Source organism: Mobula birostris, chromosome 4, assembly GCF_030028105.1.
Source record: "Mobula birostris isolate sMobBir1 chromosome 4, sMobBir1.hap1, whole genome shotgun sequence".
In the NCBI taxonomy this organism is placed as follows: Eukaryota; Metazoa; Chordata; class Chondrichthyes; order Myliobatiformes; family Myliobatidae; genus Mobula; species Mobula birostris.
In genome coordinates, this window is record NC_092373.1 from 175877257 (window position 1) to 175899825 (window position 22569).

Genomic DNA, 22569 nt, shown 5'->3' on the forward strand with positions numbered 1-22569 from the left:
GTATTTAATTGGCGTACACACTTTCTGCGCTTGGTATTCCTAATTATGTCACCAAAACTCACTAGTCCAAAACATAAAACAAGATTATTGATACTGACAATCAACACTGGCATACCTCAAGGGTGTGTGCTTAGCCCACAGCTCTACTCCCTCTACACCCACGACAGTATGGCTAAGCACAGCCCAAATGCCATCTACACATTTGCCAATGACACAACTATTGTTGGCAGAGTTGCAGATGGTGACAAGAAGTATAGGAGTGAGATACATCAGCTGGTTGAGTGGTATCACAACAACAAACTCATATACAATGTTAGTAAGACCAAGGAATTGATTGTGGACTTCGGGAAGGGAAAGTTGAGGGAACATACACTGGTCCTCATCGATATACATATTTCTTAATGTAATTTATAGTTTTTTATTATGTACAGTGGATTCCAGTTAATTGGACCATAGGTTAATTGGGGCAGGCAATGTACCGGTATTTGGGACAACTCTTAAAGAACAAAATCTAAATCAAGAAAACAGCCGGGGTCCCTTTGTTTATTTAGTACACTGTGCCACTTAATTGGGACAGGAGACTGTTGCCATACAGTTTCTAACTAGCACCAGTTGTGTTGTACTTGCATAGACAATACGCTGTGCTTAGAGCAATCAGCTTTTTTAAATAGCATCAGTTGTGTGCACTTGTGTTCAAAAAGAAGTGATTTTTTGTCACTGATAGTTGAAGAGAAATAAGCAGTCACACAATTTGGAACTGTTTTATTCACCGCAGTTTCAAGCATTCAGGCTTGGAGATGCCAGAAACAGCCAGGAGTGAAAATAAAAATGAAACCATTTCACTACTTCAACAAGTTAGGAAGTTTTGAATTTCATTTAAATACATAAACTGGTACTCAGTTGAACTGTAGTTTATGTTTTTTTTATACTTTTGAACTATTTCCATGAAACCTCAACAAATTGGGGCAGCTAGGCAAAAATGTACTGGTCCTGATGTGAATCAATTAAACGGAATCCACTGTATTGCAGTGTAATGCTGCCCCAGAACAACAAATTTCACGACATGTCTCAGTGTTATCAGAACCTGATTCTGATTCTGCCTTGGTTATGTCCTAGACTTTAACTGTTGACAGTATTACAGTCGAGAGTTTGATTTGGGAATTACTTCTTTTCCTCTATCAGAAAATGAAATTAAAATGTCAAAACTGATTTATTGATTGACGACCAAAGTATTGTACTTTAAAATGCGTTCACCTAGAGGGAGATTATATTCATCAAAAGCTTTCACAAAACCTCACCCAACAGACTATGAAGAATTTTAAAAATAAAATATTCAAATAACATTAGCTGACCATGATGGTCTTTTCAACGTGATATTCTCCTTCGACAGTGACCGTTACAGTCATGTTGTAACCAGTCTGATTGCCACATCCATGAGGCCACCAAGGATGAACAGATGCATTCTAGAAAAAAAGTTGAGAGTGGAGAGATTAAAACTTTATGCACATACGCGTTCTAATCAAGAATGGTGCGCACAACCACAGTAATAAATCTAACATTGTGATCGGACTTAACCAAGTACTTCAGCTGAAGAAGGAACAGTGTCTATATTTGCTTTGACCACTCCTGACACAAAGTTCCATGAGCTGGCATTCCATGTTGGGTGTTTGTCTGTGCTCAATCCATCAGGACAAAGAAACTGAGTATTCATTCCATCTGCTCAAACTAGCCTCTGTGCCCCCACACATGCCTCTTTCCACCCTTGCTAGTGTCCCCTTTCTCTCTCAATAGATTATCCAACTTTCTAGTGGCCGGTTGTTGCCATATTGTTCCTACCAACAGCTTCATGCCCAAGACTCCACAGTGCTACAGCCAGTGTGATAATGTAAGCATCATGAAAGAAAACAAGGAATTATTGACATACAAGTAATTTGCAGTGGAACAGGATCTGCTGGTGATGTTGGTAAGTCTCTCTTTCATATTCAGTAAAACCAATTTCCCCCGGGATCAATAAAGTATGACTATGACTATAATGTGAACCTTTTGGTTATTCTGATGTACAGACATTACAAACAATGCTATCAATGCTATAGACTGTATACACACTTCACCCCTCTATAACGACTTCAATCTAGATGACAGCCATTGCCTTGGCACTTGAAGGCATGAGATACAATCATCACTGAAACAGTCAGCACTGTGACAGAAAATCAGCCTGTAGTTCAAGAAGTGGCCACAGACTCATTTTCAAGAGGTGGTGGCTCAAAAAGATAGCATCCATCACGAAGGAACCTCACCACCCAGGAAATGGCCCCTTCTTCTGGTACAGGGGCTTGAAAACACACACTCAACAGTTAGGGGAAAGTTTCTTCTCCTCCACCGTCATATTCCTGATTGCATCGATAAACAGTACCTTGCTTTATTTTTGCACTGCTTGTTTTGTAATTTATATTAACTTTTATGGCTTTGAGCTGTACTGCTGCCACAAAACAACAGATTTCACATCGTATGAGTCAGTGGTATTAAATCTGATTCTGATACAGAGGAACAAAAAGAAAGAATCATTACTACCCTAAAGCTATCTCAGAGCTGCAGTTGATCAATATGGCAGTCACTAGCCTCAGTTCTAAGTAAAGGATCCCCAGTGAACATAGATTCCCACGATGGGCCCCAGTTGCAAATTCTGAAATGTTGAAGCCAACCGCATACCACTGCCATCTCACTATCGCTAATCTTCACAAGCTATAATGTGAGTAGATAAGGTTCATTTTCCCCAATCATGCATCCAATAATAAACATCTTACCTGATTAATATGCAGTCTGACTTTACTGCTGCTCTCTTTTCCCTTCCTAAGAAGTATTTTGTAAATTTGATGTGTGTGTAGAGATGGAATGTTGGCAGTCAATTCACCTTCAACCGGCATTGAGGAAGCAATATCATAAAAGCTCTCTATTTCCACAGACCACTTCTGTTTTGTTTTATCTATAGATGCAAACAAATACATTTCTTTATACTGGTGAATTTGTCTACTTTGGTAATAATCCAACAATATTTATTCATGAAAAAGCTCATTTTGTGATTAGTCATTTTCCATTGTACTGGGACCTAGGCCCAAACCTGGTAAAACGAGGAGTGAGCATCTTCAGTTCTTGAACCAATCTGCACAACCTAATCGCTACCTCAATATAGCAGCAATATAACCACTTAGCCACTACAATGGAGCTTAGTTTTTGTTCTGATTCTCTTCTTTCTTGCAAAATTTGTGAATAGTTTATATTTATTTCGAGAATGCTGTGTTTCTCATGCTATGTGATGCTGCTGCAAGGAAATTTTTTCATTGCAACTATTGTAATGTTGAATATTAAAAGACCTAGATAGAATGGGTGTAGAGAGGATGTTTCCTATAGTGGGGGAGTCTAGGACCAGAGGGCATAGCAACAAATACCAAGACATCTCTTTAGAGCAAATATAAGGAAGAGTTTCTTTAACCAGATGGTGCTGCATTGTGGAATTCATTGCCAGAGACAGCTTTGGAGGCCAAATCATTGGATATATTTAAAGTAGAGGCTGATAGGTTCTTGATTAGTAAGGGCATCAAAGGTCATGGGGCGAAGGCAGGAGAATGGGGTTAAGAGGGAGAATATATCAGCCATGATGGAATGGCGGAGCAGACTGGTTGGATTATGCTTCCTTATCTTACAGTCTGTGAATTCACGTACCTGTGCATATGACAATAAGCTTTGACTGTCAAAGATTCTGCTTCCACCACTTTGAAGAGTTTCAAAGACTTGTGAAGGAAATAATTCTGCCTAGCTCCAAATGGGCATTTAACCATAAACCATTGTTCTAAGATCTGTCATAATAAGAACCATCGTCTCTCCATCTATGTCATGCCCCCTCAGGATCTTAACAGTATCAGACCTGACACCTCATAGTAAGTGCTAACCTACACAATATAGTTCTACAATCTGTGCTAAACACACGCAGCATGTTACAGATTACACTATCAAATGAATTGATTCAAAGATCTACAGACCTTTCACATTCAGTTGTGAGCAACAGAAAAAGCACTAGAGGAACACAGCAGGTCAGGCAGCATCTATGGAGGAAAATGGACTGCCGGTGTTTCTTATACTGGTCAAGAACCTTCATCAGGGCTGAAAACAAAGAGGGGCAAGAGCTGACAGGTGGATCCACGGAGTGGGGGTGGTGATAGGCAGGTGGGGTGTGTGGGGGAGAGTGGGAATGATGTAAGATGCTGGGAAAGGATAGATGGAAATAACAAGCAGCTGAAGATGAAACTGATAGGGGAGGAAGGTGGAGAGGAGACCCAGTGGTAGGAATGTGTGGGTGGTAAAGAGATGGAGAAGGCGGGGGAGAGGGGACAGAGATAGAGTGATGGAGCTGGTGAGACAAGGAGAACAAAAGAGGAAAGGACAAACAACAGTGGTTACACTATCCAGTTGTGAATAGCGATGAAAAATTAAGCAACATAGAGGAGAATACAATGTTGCACACAGGCAGACAAATCTAAAAAACATGATTACCAACAACACATCAGGGCATTAATTGACCAGGATCTCAAACAGCTCTCCCAATTTAGATGCCGGTCTCCAGATGTTCATGAATTGAATTCTGCAAGGCCAGCTGGGCTTTCCATCTTTGCCACAGTCAAGTCAAAGGCCTTGGTGGCTCTCGGGCTTAATTTTTTTTTGCTATTCAGTAATTTGGAACAACTGAATAGCTTAAATAAACTCAAGCAGAAAAACTGACTTCAATCCTCATTCAGAAACTAGCAATACCCATACCATAAACAGAGGTTGCCGTGAGATACGTCAAGTGGCAGATGTTGTATGCCTCAATCCGTATATCTTTCCAAATGCCTTGTGTAGGGAAGGACGGGCCCCAATCCCAGCTGAAAGAGCACTGTTCCTGAGAATGATGCAGAAAGATGCAATATAAATCATCAGTGCTCACTTACTGCATTTCCTTGCTCCACTCACATTTACCCAGTGTGCAACCATTACACAGCCAACAGCACAGGCTCAGGCCATTCAAACTTTAAACTTCTTACGCATTTGTTGGTAAACTGAGAAGGAAAAATTAGACTCTATGTTTTAGTCGCTTGTTAGAGAATGGAGGGAAATGTTTACATATTTATGAGTTACTTTATACTTAAACCAGATTATGCGGTTAAAATGTTGTAGTGTATTCTAGGCTGCTCAGCAATTTTTCCTTGACAGCACTACATTATCACAGTTCACAAGATGTGGTACTGACTCCGGTTAGGAACCGCAGGAAAGAAAGTCGTCTGGGCCTGTTTCAAAGACTCAGTTAATACACTGAATCCCTCACTCCAATCCCAAACATTGTCCAAGCTCAGGCTGCTGATTGGCAGCTGCACTATTGGCATACGACCATAAGACATAGGAGCAGAATGGGGTCATTCAGCCCATCAAATCTGCTCTGCCATTCCATCATGGCTGATTTATTATTCCTCTCAACCCCATTCTCCTGCATTCTCCCCGTAACCTTTGATGCCCTTACTAATCAAGAACATATCAACCTCGGCTTTAAATAGACCCAATGTCTTGGGCTCCACAGTCATCTGTGGCCATGAATTCCACAGATTCACCACCCTCTAGCTAAAGCAATTCCTCTTCATCTGTCCAATGGATATCTCTCTATTCTGAGGCTGTGCTCTTTGCTCCTAGACTCCCCTACTATAGGAAACATCCTTTCCACATCCACTCTATCTAAGCCTGTCAATATTTGATAGATTTCAATGAGATAACCTCTCATTCTTCAAAACTCCAGCAAGTACGGGCCCAGGGCCAAACACGCTTTATACATTAATCCTTTCATTCCCACGATAATTCTTGTGAACCTCTTCTGGACCCACTCCAATGCCACTAAGTTCTTTCTTAGATAAGAGGCCTAAAACTGTTCACAATACTCCAAATGCAGTCTGACCAATCAGCATTACATTCTTTCTTTTTATAATCTAGTCCTCTTGAAATGAATGCTATCATTGCATTTGCCTTCCTTATCACTGACTCAACCTTCAAGTTAACGCTTGGGGAAACCTGCACAAGTTCAAAGTAAATTTATTATCAAAGTACATATATGTCACCACATACAACCCTAAGATTCATTTTCTTGCGAACATATTCAGTAAATCCAAGAAACATATTAGAATCAATGAAAGACCACACCTACCAGGACGGACAAACAATCAATGTGCAAAACTGAGCAAATACAAAAGGGAAAAAAAAATAAAAACTAAATATTGAGAACATGAGATGAAAAGTCCTTGACAAGTGAGTCCATAGGCTGTAGGAAGAGTTCAGTGATGGGGCAAGTGAAGTTATCCCCACTAGTTTTGAATATATAATTCAGGTGGACAGTTCAGTTCAGTGATGCTGCTTTGTCAGGGATGTTACCTTTTGAAACCATATTCACATGAAGATCCTCAAGTACTATTTGAAAGGTGGTCTGGTCAAATGTTTCTCAACCATCAAAAATCTTCTAAACAGTAAAAGAGCCGTGTTAATGGTAAAAAGTTGGATTTCAAAGATCTAACAGTGGCCATGTTTCAGAAACTAACAACATGTGAATGTTTTTTGGGATGCTTCTGAGGGAAGTGACAAGACGCCATATAAATAGCAACACACACAAAATGCTGGAGGAACTCAGCAACTCAGGCAGCATTTGTGGAGTGGAATAAATAGTCAACATCTTGGGCGGAGACCCTTCGTTAGGTCCTGTTTATTATTCTCCTGACCAGCCTATCCAGCTGAGTTCCTCCAGCATTTTGTGTGTGTTGCTCAAGATTTCTAGCATCTGCAGAATTTCTTGTGCAATATAAATAGAAAGTATTTGACTCTAACAGCTACTTTAAACCAGTGACACGGAATCATTCCAAACATAACCTCAGACCATATATTCAAGATCATATTGCCTGTCACAGAAATACTTCTGATATTTTCCAGGAAGCCAGAAGGGCTTTTATATGTGGCTGAGAAAGAATTTCCATCCCCCTATAAGAACTTCAAGCTCTGCCTCTATAAATAAGCCTATCATTAGTACTACTGCCTTCAGGAACCACCAACCAGTAAACCTCCACAATGGGAAAGAATTGCTCAGGTTGTGAAGCAAACTCTGTGGATTTCAGAACTCAGTTCACAAGGAGCCTGCAGCATTCGGAATGCTCCAAATGCTCCAATCCACTGTCTGGCACAAATAAAGTAAACTGCTCCTCACATTAGTTTATGAAGTTCACCGGATTTCTTTAACATACAGCACTGTGCAAAAGTCTTAAGCACATATATATGTGGTGGCCTGCTTGCGTAGTGGTTAGCAAAACACCTTACAATACAGATGACCCGGGTTCAATTCCCTCTGCTGCCCGTAAGGAGATTGTACATTCTCCCTGTGACCACGCAGATTTCTTCCTGGTGCTCCAGTTTCCGCCCACAGTCCAAAGATGTACCTGTTGGTAGGTTAATTGGTCACTGTAAAATGTCCCGTGATTAGGCTAGGATTAAATCGGGAGATTGCTGGGGGTGGGGTGCAGCTCCACCTGGAAGGGCCTATTCCTCACTTATTTTAACAAATCAATAAATAAAGACTTTGGCACAGTACCGTAGCCAACAAAAAAAAATCATGAGCTAGGTGAGTAATGATAAATCTGATTCTGATATGGGTCTCTATTGTGGGCTGAGAGTGGAAAGGGAACAGGGAGAGGGGAATCATGGTTGGGAAAAGGGGAAGGGAGAGGGGAGGGAGCAGTAAGCACCAGAGACACATTCTGTAATGATAAATAAACCAATTGTTTGGAATCAAATTACCTTGCCTGGTGTCTCAAGAGTTGGGTGAATCTGTACCCGCACCACCCACTGGCCTTAACACTCCTTCTCTGCCACCTATCCCACATCCCTTCCAAGGCACTCCACCCTCACCATTTCCAACATCTTTTACTCCAGCCAAATTTACAAACTTGCTTTCCTCTCCATGTTGACAAATATAGTACTGTTCAAAAGTCTTATGCATCCTAGCTATATAAACAGTATATATGCCTAAGACTTTTGCACAGTACTGCAGTTAAAGACTACTGGCCCTTAACACTGGCGTGAAGCCACTCAGTAATATCAATTCAGCAGTAAATATCAATCCCTGCCAATATAGTCAGCATAGCTTTGTAAAGGGCAGGTTGTGCCTTAGAGCCTGATTGATTTCTTTGAGGATGTAACAAAACACATTGCTGAAGGTAGTGCAATGGACATAGTGAATATTGATTTCAGTGAGACACTTGATAAGGTTCCCCATGCAAGGCTCATCGAGAAAGTAAGGAATCCAAGGACACCTTGCTTTGTGGATGCAGAATTGCTTGCCCACAGAAGGCAAAGGGTGGTTGTAGATAGTTCTTATTCTGCCTGGAGGTCACTGACCAGTGGTGTTCTGAGACCCCTCCTCTTTATGATTTTTATAAATGACCTGGATGAAGAAGTACAAGGGTGGTTTAGTAACTTTGCTGATGACAGAAAGGTTGGGGGGTGTTGTGGATAGTTTGGAAGGTTGTCAGAGGTTACAGTAGGACACCAATAGGATGCAGAACTGGGCTGAGAAGTGGCAGATGGAGTTCAACCGAAATAAGTGTGAAATGGTTCATTTTGGAAGGTCAAATTTGAAGGCAGAATATAATATTAATGGTAAGACTCTTGGCAGTGTGGAGGATCGGAGAAATCTTGGGGTCCGTGTCCATAGGACACTCAAAGCTGCTGCGCAGGATAACTGTTGTTAAAAAGGCGTATGGTATATTGGCATTCATCAACTATGGGATAAAGTTCAAGAGCCATGGGGCAATGTTACAGTTATCTAAAAGTTAGTTAGACCCCACTTGGAGTACTGTGTTCAGTTCTGGTCACCTCACTACAGGAAGGATGTGGATATTATAGAAAGAGGGCAGAGGAGATTTACAAGGATGTTGCCTGGATTGGAGAGCATGCCTCATGAAAATAGGTTGGGTGAACTTGGCTTTTTCTGCTTGGAATGACAGAAGATGAGAGGTGATGATAGAGGTGTATAAGATGATGGGAGGCATTGATTGTGTGGGTAGCCAGAGGCTTTTTCCCAGGCTGAAATGGCTAACACAAGGGGGCATAGTTTTAAGGTGCTTGGAAGTAGGTACAGAGATGATATCACAGGTAAATTTTTCACATAGCGCGGTGGGTGCGTGAAATGCACTGCCGGCGATGGTGGTGGAGACAGACACAATAGGGTCTTCTAACAGCCTCTTAGAAGGCTATACAGTATAGAAACTCTAGGCAGTTTCTAGGGTAGGTTACATGGTCGGCACAACATTGTGGGCTATGGGCCTGTAATGTGCTGTAGATGTCTACGTTCTATGTTACAATACTTTGGTATCTTACATAGTCTTTGCACGGACACTTAAATGCCAACCTTCCATCCCACGAATGAATAAAACAATATTTTGGCAGCAGATCTCCAGTTTAGTAAACAGTCTTTGTAAATAGTTTAAAATAGATGATCTAACTTTAGAATTAGACAGCTGTCTTTCACGATGTCTTCTCAGTTCCTATCCCTTGCTTTGCTGCTATTTCCCTTTAAAGTTATTTAATTTATATCTTTACAGTTTCAGGTAGGCATAAGCATGATTCAGTGCAAGCACATCAATACCTATCGAAAAGTGTTCTTCCGTCTGTCAAAACATCTACAAAATTTTGGAGAGAAATGACAAACCCCATCGTCAGCTTCCACATCCAGGGAGCTACAGCACAGTAAAAGAGATTGCAGGAGCCAGAACGTGGAGTAACAATTTGTCCCTCTGTTGCTTAAGGCACAATGAAGGGTACATGGTAAATATTTAAGATGCATTGAGGTGCCACATGTAAATAGCTGAGCCAACATTGCAGAGTGAAAATCTTGCTGTAGAAACTTCATTTCTGTGTTTGAATAGGCTATAATTTCTAGGTTATTAAAACTATTACCATTTCATTTTAGGTAAGCCCCAGTAAAAAATGAAAGGCAGGTAGAAAGAAGTCAGCTAATGTTTATGAACAAAGATTTCAGTTACCTACAATAAGAACATAAGAGCAGTAGCCCCTTCAGCCCCTCAACTGCTCCATCATTCAACAAGGTCACAGCTGAGTTTCTCCAGCACTATAACTATTTTCTCGTTTATGACAGAATATCTGCAGATGCTGGAAATCGAAGCAACACACACAAAATGCTGGAGAAACAGCAGGCCAGGCAGTATCTATGGAAAAAAGTACAGTTGACATTTTGGGCCAAAATCCTTCAGCAGGACTGGGGGAAAAAAGATGAGTAGATTTAAAAGGTGGGGGGAGGCGAGGAAGAAACACAAGGTGATGGGTGAAACCAGGAGAGGGAGGGATGAAGTAAAGAGCTGGGAAGTTGATTGGTGAAAGAGATACAGGGCTGGAGAAGGAGGAATCTAATAGGAGAGGACAGAAGACCATGGAAGAAAGAAAAGGGGGGAGGAGCCCCAGAGGAAGGCGGTGGGTAGGGAAAGAGATAAGGTGAGAGAGGAAAAGGAGATGGGGAATTGTGAAGGAGAGGGGTGGTGGGGGGGAATTACCAGAAGTTTGAGAAATCAATGTTCCTACCATCAGGTTGGAGGTTACCCAGACGAAATATAAGGTGTTGTTCCTCCAACCTGAGTGTGGACTCATCTCGACAGTAGAGGAAGCCGTAGATTGAGGTATCAGAATGGGAATAGGAAGTGGAATTAAAATGGGTGGCCACTGTGAGATCCCACTTTTTCTGGTGTATGGAACGCAGATGCTCAGCAAAGCGGTCTCCCTATCAGAGCACCGGACACAGTATATGACCCAAACAGACTCACAGGTGAAGTGCCGCCTCATCTGGAAAGACTGTTTGGGGCTCTGAATGGTAGTGAGAGAGGAAGCGTAGGAGCAGCTGCAGCACCTGTTCTGCTTGCAAGGATAAGTACCAGGAGGGAGATCAGCAGGAAAGGACGAATGGACAAGGGAGTCACGTAGGGAGCAATGCCTGCAGAAAGCAGATAGTGGGGGGAGGGGGCTAGAAAGATGTGCTTGGTGGTAGGATCCCATTGGAGGTGACGGAGGTTCGTGGTAGCGTAGGAAAATTGGGGTCAGACGCCAGTGTAGGCTTGGAACATAGACCGTTCCATGTAGCCACTCTCCTCCATCTAGTGGAAGTTGTCCTCACTCTTAATAATTTCTCCTTTGGCTCCTCCCACTTCCTTCAAACAAAAGGTGTAGCCATGGACACTCGCATGGGTCCCACGTTTCCCTGCCATTTTGTCGGCTACATGGAACAGTCTATGTTCCAAGCCTACACAGGCGTCCATCCCATACTTTTCTTATGCCACATCAACAACTGCATTGGTGCTGCTTACTGCACCCATGTGGAGGTCGTTGACTTTATCAACTCCTCCATCTTCCACTCTGCCCTCAAATTTACCTGGTCTATTTCTGACACCTCCCTCCCCTTTCTTGATCTCACTGTCTCTACCTCTGGAGACAGCTTATCTACTGATGTCTATTATAAACCCACAGACTCTCAAAGCTACCTGGATGAAACCTCTTCCAACTTGTAAAAGCGCCATTCCCTCTCTCAATTCCTCCATCTCCACCACATCTGCTCTCAGGATGAAGCTTTTCATTCCAGAACAAAGGAGATATCCACCTTTTTCAAAGAAAGAGGCTTCCCTTCCTCCACCATCAACGCTGCCCTCAACTGCATCTCTTCCATTTCATGCACATCTGCTCTCACCCTATCCTTCTGCCACCCTAGCGGGGATAGGGTTCCTCTTGTCCTCACCTACCACCCCACAAGCCTCCACGTCTAGCACACAATTCTCTGGAACTTCTGCCATCTCTAATGGGATCCCACCACTAAACACATCTTTCTCTCCCCTACCTTTCTGCTTTTCACAGATATTGCTCCCTATGCGACTCCCTTGTCCATTCGTCCCTTGCCACTGATCTCCCTCCTGGAACTTATCCTTGCAAGCGGAACAAGTGCTACACTTGCCCCTACTCTTCCTCCCTCACTACCATTCAGAGTCCCAAATAGTCCTTCCAGGTGAAACGACACTTCACCTGTGAGTTTGTTGGGGTACCATGTCCGGTGCTCCCAGTGTAGCCTCCTGTATATCGGTGAGACCCAACATAGATTGACAGACTGCTTTGCCAAGCGCCTACGCTCTGTCTGCCAGAAGTGGGATCTCCCAGTGGCCACCCATTTTAATTCCACATCTTATTCCCATTCCAATATGTCAATCCATGGCCTCCTCTACTGTCAAGGTGAGGCCACGCTCAAGTTGGATGAGCAACATCCTATATTCTGTCTGGGTAGCCTCCAACCCAATGATATGAACATCAACTTCTTGAACTTCCAGTGATGCCACCACCCCCACCCCATCTCCTTCACCATTCCCCATCCCCTTTTCCCTCTCTTACCTTAGCTCCTTGCCTCCCACTTCTCCAGCCATGTATCTCTTTCACCAATCAACTTCCCAGCTCTTTACTTCACCCCTCCCCCTCCCAGTTTCACCGATCACCTTGTGTTTCTCTCTACCACCTTTAAATATACTTATCTTTTTGGTCTCAGCCCAAAATGTCAACTGTACTTTTTCCATAAATGCTGCCTGGCCTGCTGAGTTCCTCCAGCATTTTGTGTGTGTTGCCCATATTCTATGATCCCCTAACATCTAGAAATAATCACCATTTTGAATGAACTCAACAACTGAACTTCCACAGAACATTTAGAAGTATCACTGCCTTTTGAGCGAAGGAAATTTCTCCTCACCTTGGATATAAATGGCTCACCCTTTCTGTGAGACTATGACCCCTGGTTCTGCACTCCTGAAACATCCTTCCTGCATGAGGCCTGTCATGCCAATCAGAATTTGGTAAACATCAATGAGATCTCTCTTTCGTGTAAACAGAAGGAAATATAGTTCCACTCTACTCAATCTCTTCTCAAAGAGCAACACATCTCTGGAACTAATCTTGTTCTCAGTCTCTCTTTACGCATTCATATTGATTGCCGATGTTCCTCCAACACATTGTGTTGCTCCTCCAGTAGACTGTTGGTTGCTTCAGGTACCAGCATCTGCAGACTCTTGTGTCTGTCCTTGCTTAGTTAACTCAACAGTGACAGTTGTATCGGTATTTCTAATTTATTTCTTGCATTCACAACTTTTCCTTTTGACTGAATTATATTGATCTCACTAACAAAATCTATACAAAGGCATAGGATTTTAAAATAGATTCAATGCAGAGCAGGTGAGCACTGAGAGATAACTGCAGCAACTGCTTCCTTTGTCCTTACACATAATCTGTACATTTTCAACTTGCTTAACTTCATATTTCCTCATTGTTTAATTTGCAAAAACATGGAATTTGTTTATTTCTTTGAGCCTGAAGACCACATTCAATGATTTGAAAACAGCTACATCCCTCCACAGATTTCTAAACGGTCCATAAACCCCATGCTGCCTTTTTTCAAATATTTATTTATTTTTGTAATTTATAGTAATTTTATGTCTTTGCACTGTACCGTTCCTGCTAAACAATAACTTTCATGCCATACAAGTCAGTGATTCCGATTCCGAAGTTTAGCAGGAGCTGGAGAAAAGAGATTTCATTACAGAAAGATGGACTGAAAATATTTTCTCTCCATATAACACATTATAAAGATCAAAAGCTTGAATCCTAAAACAAAATACAAAATGTTGCCAATTCGCAGAGCCTCATTATCACCTTTCTGATGAAGTTGACATGACATTCTCCATTTTGCTGAGGTGGAGGGCAGTCAGGGGGCACTGAGTACGCCTTGTGCTGAGCATTCTGCTGTGCTGCATAAGAAATTGCTGATAAAAAGTGCACCTCAATGTAGTTTTGTTCCTTAATCACATTAGTAGAATCGAAAGTCTAAAATGATGAATAAACCAAAATCAAAGATGTTAAAATGCATGAATATTAACGTTTAATATTTACAAACAGTTCAGTCTTTGAAGTACTTTTAACAATATACAAAATTCCCTTCAAATTATTGATGCCAAGTAAACTTAAAAAAGAAACTAGATTCTTTTCTTGATGGCTTATTGGAAATAGTAAGCATTTATCCTGGAAATAAATGCAGGATATCATCTCCAGATTCAAATCATCTGGCATGATTTGATTAAAGCAGCTGCCCAAATATTTTACTAATTAACAAAACAATTGTAACTCAAAAGTCCTGCTGAAGGGTTTTGGCCTGAAATATCGACCGTACTTTTATCCATAGATGATGCCGGGCCTGCTGAGTTCCTCCAGCATTTTGTGTGTGTAACTCAAAAGAAAATATTTTTATTACCAGTTAAAAATTCTCAACCTGGCCTGTTGATGCTAAATAAGTTTTGTGTGGGTTCACTCACATATCTGTGAAACATGTTACTAGATGTTCCAATTGTAACATTATTGATAAGGATTGTAGCAGCAGTGTCAAGACCATCACAGACTAGGTTTACTCTCTTCCACTTCCTGTTAAAACAAAGAAATGATGAGACATTATACAGGCCTTAAATCTTCTGAAGGTGGGCTGTGGGTTGGGGAAGAAGAATGAAGATGAGATTCAGTGAAGATAGGCTGGTGGATAAGCAATGTGGGAGGAGATGAGTGTTTGAATCAGCCACCAAGCACTGGAGACACCTCCTTTCTATCTCCGGTCATAGGATCCTTGCTGTTAAAATTGCACCTGAGAGGAGTCTAAGAATAGGAAAGTGTAATTTTGGAAGAATCATGGCTTAGCAAACATCAGAGAATTCTCTAGGACAATTTTTTTTATTGGCTGATAAGACCATAAGAGATTGTGGAGGCATTAGTAATGATCTTTCAAGAATCATTCAACTCTGGCATGATTCCAGAGGACTGGAAAATTGTAAATGTGACTCCACTCTTTCCGAAAGGAGAGAGGCAACAGAAAGGAAATTATATACCAGTTAGCCTAACCTTAGTGGTTGGGAAGATGTTGGAGTCACTTGTTAAGAATGAGGTTATGGAGTATTTGGTGACACAGGACAAGATAGGACAAAGTCAGCATGGTTTCCTTAAGGGGAGATCTTGCATGAAAAACCATTTGGAATTCTTTGAAGAGATTACAAGTAGGATAGATAAAGGGGATGTAGTGGATGTTGTATATTTGGATTTTCAGAAGGCCTTTGACAACGTGCTCCACGAGGCTGCTGACCAAGTTAAGAGCCCATGATATGAAAAGAAAGTTGCTAGTATAGTATGGAAAGACCGGCAGAAATGGAAGACTCTTGTGGAGGCCCCATGTGCCACCTGGGCACTAAGGGTTCAGACGACGACAACTAGTATGGTTAGAGCATTGGCTGATAGGTAGGAGTCAGCAAGAGGGAATAAAACAATACTTTTTTGGTTGGCTGCCAGTGACTAGTGGTGTTCTGCAAGGGTCGGTGTTGGGACTGCTTATTTTTATGCTGGATATCGATGATTTAGATGATGAAATGGATAGTTTTGTTGCCAAGTTTGCAGATGATACAAAGATTGATGGAGGAGCAGGTAATGTTGAGGAAGCAGGAAGGCTGCAGAAGGACTTAAACAGGATCAGAATCAAATTTATTATCACCGGCATGTGACGTGAAATTAATTTGTTAACTTAGCAGCAGCAGTTCAATGCAATACATAACACAGTAGAGAAAAAATAATAATAATAAATAAATCAGTTACAGTATACATATATTGAATAGGTTTAAAAACGTGCAAAAAAAAAAGCCAGAAATACCGTATATTAAAAAAGTGAGGTAGTGTTCACGGGATCAATGTCCATTTAGGAATCAGATGGCAGAGGGGAAGAAGCTGTTCCTGAACCGCTGTTTGTGCCTTCAGGCTTCTGTACCTCCTACCTGATCGTAACAGTGAGAAAAGGACATGCCCTGGGTGCTGGAGGTCCTTAATAATGCACACTGCCTTTCTGAGACACTGCTCCCTGAAGATGTCCTGGGTACTTTGTAGGCTAGCGCCCAAGATAGAGCTATCTAGATTTACAATCCTCTGCAGCTTCTTTCGGTTCTGTGCAGTAGCTCCCACCCCCCACACCAGACAGTGATGCAGCCTGTCAGAATGCTCTCCATGGTACATCTATAAAAGTTTTTGAGTGTATTTGTTGACATGCCAAATCTCCTCAAACTCCTAATGAAGTATAGCCACTGTCTTGTCTTCTTTATAACTACATCGACATGCTGGGACCAGGTTAGATCCTCAGAGATCTTGACACCCAGGAACTTGAAGCTGCTCACTTGCTCCACTTCTGATCCCTCTATGAGGATTGGTATGTGTTCCTTCGTCTTACCCTTCCAGAAGTCCACAATCAGCTCTTTTGTCTTACTGACGTTGAGTGCCAGGTTATTGCTGTGGCACCACTCCACTAGTTGGCATATCTCACTCCTGTACGCCCTCTCGTCACCACCTGAGATTCTACTAACAATGGTTGATTCTACTATCAACAAATTTATAAAAGACATTTGAGCTATGCCTAGCCACACAGTCATGGGTATATATAGAGCAGTGGGCTAAGCACATACTTCTGAGGTGCGCCAGTGTTGATAACCAATTAATAGAATAGGCAAGAAAGTGGCAAATGAAATACAATGCTGGAAAATGTATATTCATGCACTTTGGTAGAAGAAATAAACGTGTAGACTATTTTCTAAATGGGGAGAAAATACAAAATTCTAAGATGCAAGAGGGCTTGGGAGTCCTTGTGCAGAAAAGTCTAAAGGTTAACTTGCAGGTTGAGTCAGTGATGAGGAAGGCAAATACAATGTTAGCATTCACTTCAAGAGATCAAGAATATAAGAGCAGGAATATGATGCTGAGGCTTAATAAGGCAATGGTGAGGACTCACCTTGAGTACTGTGAACAGTTTTGGATTCCTTATCTAAGAAAAGATGTGCTGGCATTTGACAGGGTTCAGAGAAGGTTCACTAGGATGTTTCCGGGAATGAAAGGGTTATCATATGAGGAACATGTGATGGCTCCAGGCCTTTACTCACTGGAATTTAGATGGACGGGAAGGGATCTCATTGAAATCTTTTGAATGTTGAAAGGCCTAGACAGAGTAGACGTGGAAAGGATGTTAACCACGGTGAGACATGTCTAGGACAAGAGGGCACAGCCCCAGGGGCGTCCATTTAAAACAGAGATGTGGAAAAATTTCTTTAGCCAGAGGGTGGTGAATTTGTGGAATTTTTACCACAGGCAGCAGTGGAGGTCAGGTTGTTGGGTGTATTTAAAGCGGAGATTAATAGGTTCTTGATTGGCCATGGCATCAAAGGTTACAGGGAGAGGGGCTAAGGAGGGGGAATAAAGGATCAACCATGATTGAATGGTGCAGCAGACTTGAAGGGCCAAATGGCCTAATTCTGCTCCTATGACTTACGGTCTTAACAGATCCCTTTCCACAGATGTGGCCTGACCTGCTGAACATTTTCAGAGTTTAGCTTTTTTCTCAAATTTCCAACATCTTGATTTCTAGATTCAATTGCACTTGTTTGAAGTTAATGTATATAGCTCAGTGCTTTAGATATATTTCCCTATTTAGAAATGTTCAGTATTTCCAGTATTTTCTGGTTTTAGTTGAGTGTTACAACATTTCAGTTGCGGTATTTGCCATTAAATAAAATATCAGATTCTAGGACATCTTATCACCCACTCTCACAAGGTACTCAGTTTTGAGGAAATGCATCTTTCACCCTACTAAACCAACCAACCTCACGTCAGGAGGCAACGTGAAAGTCCGGCTGTAGGTCCAGTTGTCCAAAGCAATCCACCTGTAGGCCACATCATTAAACCTATAGTAGGGATCCTATAATTCAAAAAACAAGAGTAAGATTTATATACATAAAAAAGCTTTTCTCTTATAGCATCTAATGATTATTCTTCAAAAAAAAACTGCTGTATTTAAGATTATCTATAAATGTAGGGCCTACAGCATGCAGTTTAATGGCTACAGGTGCTGAGATCTCCCTGCCCTGTAATACTGCAGCAGCACAGTCATCAGGACTGCAGCAATTTGAGGCAGCCACCTTCTTGAGTTCAGCTCGAAATGGTTATTAAGTGCCAGCTTTGCCAACGTCCCTACTGCCCAGGAAAATCGTTTCAGTCCTGATGGTTTCGACCCATGAAGTCAACAATTCTGTTCCTCCCACACATGCTGCTTGACCTGATGAGTTCTTCTAGCAGACTGTTTGTTTAGTAAAGATAATTAAATACTTAAAGAATCTACAGTGCCTACTCAAGTTTGTGATAATGTTCATAATCCAGACAACCCTCCCCACTCCTGTTTTCTTCATCTCACTCATTTCAACATATGGTTTCATCCCTTTCTCTCCTGTCACCTATCCAACCCTCCCTTAAAATCCACCTATACCCAAGTTGATTACCAACTCTCTGTGGGAGTGAGAGAAGCACTAAAATAGGCAAGGCATGGAAGAAATCAGTCCTAAAATGGGCAACGGGCAAAAAGGGCTTGTTTCTGTGATGTGTTACTCTATACATGATGGGCTAATGCCTGAAGCTTTTCCTGATACACACAATAGGATACTGGCATTCTCTGAATGAGAGGAATGAGGGGGGATCACATTGAACCCTATCGAATATTGAAAGGACAAGATAAAGTGGATGTGGAGAGAATGTTTATTTGAGAACCAGAATACAAGGACATCTCTTTAGAACAGAGATGATGAATTTCTTTAGCCAATGTGTGGAGAATCTGTGGAATTTATTGCCAATAGCTGTGGAAGTATATTTAAAGTGGAGGATGATAGGTTCTTGATTAGTAAGGGTGTCAAACATTACGGAGAGAAGGCAGGAGAATGGGATTGAGGGGGTTAATAAACCATGATATAATTGTGGAGCAGACTCTATTCTGTTCCTATGTCTTATGGCAGGGGCCCCAGTGTGGGGTTTGCAGACCCCTCTGTTAATGGCATAATAAAAGGATGGGAACCTTTATCTTAAGATCTCTGTTATGGGGTTGGGGTGGGAGGAAGAGGAGGAGGACAAACATTGTGCAAGCCTTAATTGGCTCCATTTTTATTACTAAAAGTTTAACTCCGTTTATGATCAAAACACCTTCATGCTGTCCTTCTTTTAATTCTCTTACATATTGCCTGAAAGCAGCTACCAAGTTGTGATTGTGACAAGACTTCAAAAATGCTTGATTCAATGTGAAGTACTTTAGAGCTTACTGACATCTTAATGAAAATTTTCTAAAAAGTGTCACAAGATCTTAATGCAGGGGTTCCCAACCTTTTTAATGCCATGGACCCTTACCATGAACTAAGGGGTCCATGGACCCCAGGTTGGGAACCTGGCTTAATGCAATTACCTTGAGCAAGCCAAGGGCTTTAATAATTTTTCTTTTAATTATAGGATGTGGACTTTACAGGCCAAGCCCGGATTTAATTGCTCATCACTAAATGTCCTGGAGAAGGTGGGTGTCAGATGTTTTCTTGAACTTCTACAGGAAGATGAGGAGTGAGTATATCCAAAAGGCTGTTAGATACAATTATTGATAATGAAGCACTACCACAGTACAAAACCAGACAGCATCTTGTGTTTTTTTTCCTACCTCAATGGTGAAAGTGCTACCCTCTGAGACACATTATGTTGTAACAGTTGAGGTCAGTATCTATCGCCATCCTTACCTGCCCTAAAGAAGCCACAGAACAGCTTTCTTAAATTGCTAAGTCCTTCTGATGAATTTACTCCCATGGGATTTAAATCAAAAGATAATGGAAAAAATACGTACTCTTTCATATCAGGGGTGTGCACCTTGGAGAGGTGGTGACCCCTTGCTGTCCTTGCCCTTCATAGGGACAGAAGCCACAGGCTTTGGATTGCTGTCAAGATTTGCCTGGGACAGCACAAAGCGTTAAATAAATGATATGCATTTCAGTCACTGCATTACTGGTGAACGGAAATTTTTTTTTTAGGGATACTAGGTGAGTTGCCAATCAAACAGCCTGATATCCAGAATGGGTTTATGATCTTGAGAGTAGCAAAAGCTACACTCACCCAGCAAGAGGAGAATATTTTGTAAAGTTGTGCCTGAATGGCTTTAGGGGGGTACAAAGAATGGAGTCTGAACCTTCTCAACGGCTGAGTACCAGGAGGAGTATATTTAAAAACTCAGATGAGGCTTGCTTTTGCAGTTTGATCTGAAATCCACTTACATGGCCCACAGAACAGTAACATTTGCTGAATCACATTCTGCAGATTGTGTAACCACTTGCAGACTTGTGACTCAAAAATGAGTGCTATCCACAGGGCTGCACCTTAGATACCACTTATTGTTACCCTGCCCAACCAGAGTTGACCCAATCCTGGAGGAGATTTGTTCCCCTTCTAGGCACATATCCCTCCCCGTATGCTCTTCCCCACCCTACCCTCAGCACCAATAAACACCCACCATCCCCCCACCCACAACGTCCTCACCCTCAGCACTGGTCACTCCCTACACTACTATCAGAATCAGGTTTACTATCATCGACATGTGACGTGAAATTTGTTCCCCAGCATAGGTCACTCCCCACTACCATCCTAACAACCAGCACTGGACACCTCACACTCCCAAACTGACGCAAGCATCGCTCTAACCCTCAACACCAGTCATTCCCGAAACTGCTCTAACCCCCAGCATTGGTCACTCCCCACCTCACCGTAACAACCAGCACTGGAAACTCCCCATCCAACTCCCCTCATCCTCAACACCGATCATTCCCTGCACCGGCCAGCCCCGTCGCCCTCCACCACTGGTTTCAGTGGGAAAACCTTTCCTTCCTCCCCACACCGGGATCAGACGATGGGATCTCACCCGAATGACGCCGCCATTAAGCAGCGCGCTGTGAACGTTCCCGGGAACCGTAGCGGGCGCGCGTACGCTTCCGTTACCGTTGCGGACCTCCCAGAAGCTTCCACTCAGGCTGTAGAGCTGGGCGTGTACGACGCTGGCGGCAGCAAGTAGCAGTGTGATTACCCTTGGGTACGGCGCCGGCATCACCTTGAGCGTCCGGCCTCACCGCCGTGCGCCCGGAACGATGCCAAGGCGGCTGAAACGTCAGAGGCGCGGTCGCTCCTTCCTGCCCCACAGTGCGCTGTTCCCTCGTCACACCCCTCCCACCGTGCGGCACGCCCTCGGCCCATCATTGTGGGATGGGCCGTTCCCGACCTCGGACCTTCGGTTGTAACTAGTGACACTGCTCCCTCAAGCTTTCACACTCGGGTTACCGGCGTGAATTTGCGAGTGACCACTGGGAGAGAACGCCATTGCTCCTCTAACGCTAATTATACATTGAAGCCCCACAAAAACACAATTGCAGCTTCACCTTCCCCATACCACACGTCTATTAGTGATCAGGCTATGGCATATGATGGAGAGGTAAAGGACCAAAAGGAGATAGCTGTGCCTGCAGATGTATTTTTTGTATACAATGGACTATAGCCACCAACGATTATCTTAGTTATTTAATGAATGTATCCTGCATCACTATTTTTTCCTCAGTGAAATTAAACAGTCGCCGTTATAAAGTACATGGAGTAGAAATCTGCATGGATGTGAATCAGGTTGTCATGTTTTTATTATGATACAAAATAACTTTGCAAAAAAATTTACAAAATTAGTTTCTCTATTGACTTCTTTGAAACAAATACATATTACTCAATGCATCAGCATAATGAGATAAATACCCTCCTGCTTTCTTAAATTTATGAAGTTTAATAATCGTTTACCATCTCCAGTCCAAATACATTGTTGGTTTTATACTTGCATAAAGTTGTCCCACATCTTTTTAATTTAAATTTAAAACTGACAGATATTGATATTGACAGATCAATACTACAGTACTTTTCAAATATGACTTTGCTCCATGGAATTCAGACTGGATATCCATGGTGGAGTCATATTTAAAGTAAATTGAGCAACATGAGTATACTGTAGAAAGCTATGATTTCATGAAAACAGATTTGTTAGTAATTCCCAAAGCAATGGGGTATTTTCTATAAGGAAACACCAAGTACAGGGAACAGACAAGTGCAATAGCTCCGTTTCAGACACAGCACAGCGTCAATGGATTCAATAACCACCTTTACTATAAAATTCCATAATCTAATTTAGAGATCAAGGGCAGGCCTGCTTCAAAATTTAGAGTAAAGGATCATAGATCTTCAGCATCATAATTTTTTATTTTTACTTTCATATGGGAAATGAGGGAGGAGGAGCACAAAAACAGAGCAAGTGGCACAAAACTATTTAGTTTGTGATCATGGTTCTACTTGAATAATTTTCACATTAAATCTTTTATTAGAACATATTTAAAGCAGCTCTAACATGAGTTGTTTTTGTTGAATGGGTTCAGTCCAATTCATTACCTATTAAATTGCCTGAAAAAAGTACATCACTGAACAATTCAACATTCACATGCACAGAATTTATAGAGGGGAAGATAGATTTTTTGAGAAGAGATGATA

At 42.0% G+C, this 22569-nt stretch overlaps 1 protein-coding gene across 1 annotated transcript in view; it reads right to left on the minus strand.

Annotated features, from left to right (window-relative positions):
* The window catches only part of manba (mannosidase, beta A, lysosomal), a 51119-nt gene extending 29922 nt beyond the window's left edge, over positions 1–21197 (minus strand). Inside the window, exons 1-7 of the mRNA XM_072256555.1 lie at positions 20918–21197; positions 17811–17905; positions 14454–14559; positions 13798–13968; positions 4810–4933; positions 2805–2983; positions 1353–1463 (exon numbers count right to left, since the gene is read on the minus strand). Of these exons, the coding sequence (XP_072112656.1) occupies positions 1353–1463; positions 2805–2983; positions 4810–4933; positions 13798–13968; positions 14454–14559; positions 17811–17905; positions 20918–21100 (969 nt within the window). The 5' untranslated portion in view covers positions 21101–21197. The remainder of the gene's footprint in view (positions 1–1352; positions 1464–2804; positions 2984–4809; positions 4934–13797; positions 13969–14453; positions 14560–17810; positions 17906–20917) is intronic.
* Positions 21198–22569: the final 1372 nt, after the last annotated feature.